Source organism: Citrus clementina, unplaced genomic scaffold (assembly GCF_000493195.1).
Source record: "Citrus clementina cultivar Clemenules unplaced genomic scaffold, Citrus_clementina_v1.0 scaffold_5, whole genome shotgun sequence".
Taxonomy (NCBI): domain Eukaryota; kingdom Viridiplantae; phylum Streptophyta; class Magnoliopsida; order Sapindales; family Rutaceae; genus Citrus; species Citrus x clementina.
Window position 1 is genome coordinate 12,183,143 of NW_006262201.1, and position 6,456 is coordinate 12,189,598.

Below are 6,456 nucleotides of genomic sequence, written 5' to 3' on the forward strand. Positions count from 1 at the left end.
ATGATGTCATACGGTATATATCATTTTGTTTCTTTCTATCCATTTCTTCTTGAGGAACTGGATTGTTTGTTACTTTTTCAACCAATTCTACACATTTCAAAACTGACAATTAGATTTCAGATTCTCAAAATTTTTGTTTAGGAAGTAACATCACTAATATATATATATATATATATATGACATTACAACAAACAAAAACTCCGCGCACAGGAAGTATCACCAACCAATCAAACAAAACCTAAAACTTAGAATTACAGCCAATTCCAATCTATTCTCAATTAGCTTAGGCAGGAGCTTCCTAGTCCCCTGGATGTTCATGAATTGGGTATCAATATTTCAAGCACACTCGGGCATTAAACTACAAAATTTAGATGAATCAGCATAATTGCCTCATGCAGATTCAACATCCGACTCATCAAGTCCTTCTCTGTAAAGTTCAAAATCCTCAGCACTCCATCTGCAGATTAAGTGAAGTTTGAAGGTAGCCATCTTGATGCCCAGCAATCGCTGCCAAAGAGAAGAGTTCAGTCACACGTCAACTTCTAAGCAAAGGTGAGAGTGAGAAAGAAGCAAGAAATAAATGAAGAAACCAATTACATCATATAAAATGTAATGATCGAAATAAATGCTTGGAGCATTGGATAAAATAAAATAGTTGCAGATATTTATTGTATTGAGATCACAAACAAATAAAATGAGGGGGACCTAACTTTTTTTTTATATGAATACAATGAAGGAGACCTAATTGAACACAAGAAAAGATCTATAAATACTGATACAACTTACAAGCAAGATTGACATCATGGATGATGCCAAGATGAAGATGCTGTATAAAATCTAAGGTAGAAATTTAAGTTAGAAAACAGACGATGCCAAACATCGACAGCATTCCATTTTCTGCTGATACAAAAATGGCATAGCTACAAAAAATGAAATACGAACTAGAACGTTTTTGTTAGACCAATGAAAACTTATGTTAGGCGCAAATATAAAGGGGCAGCGGCAGTTTAGTAATTTTAGAGACGGGCAGTTTAGTAATTTTATTTATTCATTAATTAGGGCTCAAATATAAATAAGAGATTAAGGAGTCATTTAGGGTTAATGCTGAGTTTTTCTAAAGTATTAGGAGGGATTAAGAGTTTCTGGGAGAGATTGACCTACATCTCGAATTATAGATCATGATTTGTTCTTTCTTTTAATGCAAGTAATAAAATTCAGCCCCAATTCCCTAAGCCCTATCACTTTCTTACAATACAAAAGTGGTCTTCTTCTGTTCTACAATACTCTTACAAGAAGGCTTTCCCTGTCCTACAATATTCTTATGAACAATATAACTAAGAGGCCAAAACAAACCAGTATTCGAGCTGACTCAGGTGACAGAGGCTTTCCTTCTTCGCAAACAACAAAATCTGAAACAAGTTCCACCACACCTGCACACCAAGATAATTTAATATTACATCCAATCTTTGCATATTTTCATGTAACACCAGAATCAGTAGAAGAAAGCAATAATGCACCTTTGTTCAACCGAACAGGCATCCCTTGTTTGCGCAAAAATGGCTCCATTTCATGTGTGAACTGTTCCAGAGGACCTTCTGGAAGTTCCACCTGAGATATTTTGGAAGTATATACAAATTATAATGCTATGAATATATCATGCATCTTATAAAACTAACCTCAAATCACAGATGTTTCAGGTCAACAAAAATTTATGAAGAAACAAAAGCATTATCAACCATGAAAAGTTTTTATACAACATTATCAACAGTGAAGAGTTATTATCTTAAACATAGTATTCTAAAAAGGGATGATGTTTAAATCCTATCCCGAGGTTATGAACCCAAATACTAAAATCTATGTATTTAATTCAAATTTTAGCTAGGCAAGCGAGCAAGCTGTTTAAGAAATTGGCACATAAGCTCACAAACCTTTTCTGTTGCCATGCTTCCTGTCCTTGCAAAGTCATAGTCTTCATATTTATTAAACAAGCTGCAAATGGCGATTAAAGAAAAATAATTAGTTGAAAGTAGAAAATGTAAAACATTAAAATGAAAAATCTGCCTAGAAGAATGCCATATAAATCATCAGAGCAGAATATTCAATTCAATTCCAAACAATTTCATGACTATAAAACTTACCTTTCAACCTCTTCCTTGGGCATATTTGTAAGAAAAAGTCCAGTATTTCCACAGAGAAACTGGAAGAACAAAATGATAAATCAACACTACTGATAACACTCTAAAGGGTATCTTATTTGAAAAGGACCTCATATAAGAGCACATGATAAGTGCTTCTCCAAAAAGCAGCCAAGAAGCAAGCTCACCTTAGAAACTTTGTTTAGGCCTGGCTGTATCTCATCGGATACCGACCGACCCAAAGCAACCTGCATGACTTTATTTGACCCCAGAAAAAATCTGAACAAAAAAAATGCATTAAAATGCAAAATTAATTTCTTTTAAATACCCATTAAGTAGAAGTAATTAAAACTTGAAATAAAACAAATAATAACAATAATTAAAAAAAAAAAATCACCTGCTTGGTTTGATCTGCTCTCTGAACTCTTTGAACTTGAGATTTCTCATGTTCTCAAAAGAGAAAACGTAAATTGATTTGTAATTTTCAACTGCATTCCTTATGGAATTTACTATTACTTCTTTGTGTTCCTTTCCTTTCTTTTTGGTCTTTGATAAAGTAACTGTAATTCATTCATTTTAACGCAATAAATCAATAATTCTATTTTTTTAGAAAAGAAAAAAAGACCGAGCTAAGTGTGAGACGGAGGGTGAGGAGAAGGAGGCGGCTCACCTGGCCGGTCACGTTTGGATTTCGGCATGTTGGTACGGTTAAAACGGCGGCTCGTTTGGTCTTTTCAGCTTCTGCAAATTACTCTTCTTCGTTCTTAGGGTTTTATGGAGAATTAGGACTTAGTGTCAAGGGGGAAAGGTTTATTGGGATAATCACAAATGAACCCCTCGTTTACTTATGATTTCTTAAGTATGGACTTCTGTTATGGTTTTGTATCAATGACGTCCCAACACGAAATGACTGAAGCACCCTTGTAAGGTTGAGTAAAGATGTCTGTCGGGCCGACCCCTCTGAAGAAGGCCCACGCAGAATAGTAGTGTGGTGGCCAGCGAGGCTGGCCTAGCCCAGCCTACGGTACGAGGCCGTAGACCAGTGTAGAGCCGCATGACGTGCTTCGGCCATTAGACAAGTAAAAAGAGGTTTAGGTGTTAAATACGTAGTTTTGGCCACTAAACAAGTCACACTAAATATGTACAGTCTTGATTAAAAGAATATTTGGTAAATCTTCAAAAAATTGTTTATTTATAAGTTTTCTTTGTTATAACACCTTTCAAAGGAAAAAAAATTCTTTATTTTAATTGTAATTTTCAAAAGTTGTAGAGTGTTGGCATATTGTATTATATTATATTGTATTACATTATTTTAATGCTGGCATATTGTATTATATTATATTGTATTAACATTGTATTATAGTAATGTTGTGTAGTATTTGGTGCTACACTGTAATATATTAATTTTTGTGTGATTAACTTAAATTATATATTTAGAAAATAATATTTATTAGTGCCTAGAAAAATACAAAATATAGAAGTCTTAAATTTTAGAAATTTAACATTATTTTTTAGTATAAATATTAAAAAAATAAATTTTCCATAAAGATTGAAGCTTATAGCCTAATAATCGACAACATAACATTTATTTTAAATTAATATTATTTAAATTTATTCATATATAAATATTTTTATTAGTTATATTAAATATTTATATATTAATTACTATAATATAATTAAATAATGTAATATCAAGTTATATTTTTATTTTTATATATTGTTTAAGTACTTATTAATTAATTTGATATAGTAATTATTATATAATTAAATAATACATTATTTAGTAATATTTTTAATATAATAAAAATTAAAATATGAATAATAAATTATTAATTTATATTAATAATTATGATGTAAAAATAAAAGAAAATAAAAATTAATATTATATTAAATTAAAAAGTTATATTATTTATTATTATTTTTAAAAAAAAAGCAAAAGCAACCAAAAAAAAAAGAAGCAGCAAAAAGCTAATGCAGCAGTTTGCTGCATTAGCATACCCCTTAATAAAATTTTGCCAAACATGATATTAGTATTAAGTTAATGTGAACAGTATTTTAATACCCCCTTAATATTATAACCAAACATGTCCCTAAAGTATTATGCGATCCTATACACATACATATCTTCTTTCTAAGTGGCAAAGCTACTAATGGTGAGTTTACTTGCCGGATTGGAGAATCAGAATCCGAAATCAGAATGATTGATGGCGTTTACTTCGCAAATATAGAGCAGGAATCAAAATCAGAATGGTGGGGTCCGCCACTATTTGGGAATGAGGAATGGAAGATTAATTTCCATGGGGGAGGTGGGAATGCGTTTTTCATTATCGGGATTGACCATTTTACCCTCCCACAAAATTAAAAATATCCACTTTATCCTCTTTTATAATTAATTAATATAATATTATAATTAATTAATTAATATATTATGATTAATTATTCTCGTTCATAGCCTTTTCTAAGGAAAATAATGTTTGCCCCGGGTCAAAGCCCGGGTCAAAACCCAAAACTAAACAAACGGCGTCGTTTTGTTTTGTTTTTTTTCTTTTCTTTTTTGCTTCTCCAAAACGTTGCCGTTTCACTTATCATTTGCCAAATGAAGATACAATATCTGCGTCTCTCTTCCTCTTCATTTGACTTAACAGCTGCTTTTCTCTTCATCCTCTTCGTCTTAAGCTGTTAGCTTTCTATTACAAAGAACGCACCCATTTATCAGATTTCTTTGCGCCTACATTTTCCTTGAAGGTTTCTCAGCAGCCAAACAAATGCAAAGCAAATTGCAGAAGAAACACATTTTGTTCCAATGAAAAATGTACGGAAACATTTTAAATCTGAAACAAATCTTTGTCGCCAGTCTCAACATTTTTGTAATTAATAGAAATTTATCTTTCATCTTATGTTCAGCAATAATATATTCAAGAATCTTGTCCATCTTCTTATGAATTTTCTGCACTTTATGTTAGGAAATTGAACTTCCTCTCAAGATCACTCCAAGCAATTTATCAAGCAACAAATTAATAAGAAAATTAAATGGAGAATACACCAATCAAACAACACAAGATTTACGTGGAAAACTCCAAATCCGGAGAAAAACCACGGCCGTTGTCACAAGACAACCAGAGAAAAATATTCACTATGTGAAAAATTATTACAACCACTCTCAAAAATAATTTTCTCTCACCCAAGCCCCAAATACATAATCCTGAGAAATACCCCTTAACAAAGCAAACTCGTAATACCCATATTGAGGAGCCAAATGCTCCTTCAATATAACTACATGCTTAAGAATATTTCTCTCCCATGTTGGAAGCTCTCAATGCTTCACTTGCATTCACCAATTGAATGCTCTCAATTGGATTGCTTCTCTTGGAATTTGGATGCCAAGCTCTCAAATGAGAGCTTCCTTTTATAGGCAAGATTTTGCCTAAAATCAAGCCAATTTTTCAACATTCAATAGCCACCATTTCAATAGTTTTGACCACTTCCAATTGCTTATCAAACTTCTCGACTATCTCCAAATTGAATTCAAATAATATCTTCCAAATTGACTTTTCAACTCTTTTTTTTTTTTAATCAATTTTCAACAATCTCCACCTTGATTAAAAAAAAAAAAATTCATAACTAATGTTACAAAGCACTGTCTTCACCAACAGTCATAATTCTCAACATAGAGAATTATCATACTCCACCATAAAGAGTATACCACTTAGAATTAACCATTCTAAGATTTTTTTTTCGGCACATGTCGAACATATCCGCTGAACATTATGGTGCAATTCTCATGCTTGGTTTCCCTGAGAATTCTTCAGCCATGACATAACTTTTCCACCACACACCTTGCATTTATACCAAGCCAATGCCCACGTGCAAACTTGTGGACCCCGCTGATCATAACATGTTCTCTTTCATGGCAACTTGGAGATCTACATGCCAAAAGAACTAACCCAGTCTCCTATCAAAAGGAAACTCACCATCTGCGAGAATATCAGTGTCTTCTTTACTGATTTTGGAGTAATTTGCCGATGTTGACATAAATTATTCCTTATTGATTTTGATGATAACAAACATGATTAAGATTGATTAATTGTTTTAAAAGCTCAACATAATTTTCATCTATTTTGACAAGTTTCATAAAGTATTTTTATAAAGATTTGGAGACAAAACAGTCATCTTGCAAAATAGTTCACTGCAGCAGTTTTTGTGGAAAACGGCGATCCGACATCTGTAGTAAACGGCTCGCCGATTTCAAGCAGAAATGGAGATTAGCCTCTGGACGAAAACGGCACACCGACATTTGTGATAAACGGCTCGCCGATATCAA

At 32.4% G+C, this 6,456-nt stretch overlaps 1 protein-coding gene across 1 annotated transcript; it reads right to left on the reverse strand.

Annotated features, from left to right (window-relative positions):
* Window positions 1-227: 227 nt before the first annotated feature.
* LOC18041520 (mRNA turnover protein 4 homolog) lies at window positions 228-2,932 on the reverse strand. Its single transcript, XM_006431883.2, has 8 exons — window positions 2,806-2,932; window positions 2,533-2,695; window positions 2,324-2,414; window positions 2,139-2,197; window positions 1,929-1,989; window positions 1,518-1,608; window positions 1,354-1,430; window positions 228-507 (listed from the first exon to the last, which is right to left on the reverse strand). Exons 1-8 carry the CDS (start codon window positions 2,831-2,833, stop codon window positions 391-393), a joined length of 687 nt encoding a protein of 228 aa, XP_006431946.1. The 5' UTR covers window positions 2,834-2,932; the 3' UTR covers window positions 228-390.
* Between the last annotated feature and the right edge of the window lie 3,524 nt (window positions 2,933-6,456).

Excerpts from the sequence above, each read along its gene's own strand:
- LOC18041520 (XM_006431883.2), bottom strand. The coding sequence starts at position 2,833 with ATGCCGAAATCCAAACGTGACCGGCCAG. Across the intron at positions 2,696-2,805 it reads ATCCAAACGTGACCGGCCAG|TTACTTTATCAAAGACCAAA; the intron begins GTGAGCCGCCTC and ends AATGAATTACAG. Across the intron at positions 1,990-2,138 it reads CCCAAGGAAGAGGTTGAAAG|CTTGTTTAATAAATATGAAG; the intron begins GTAAGTTTTATA and ends CGCCATTTGCAG.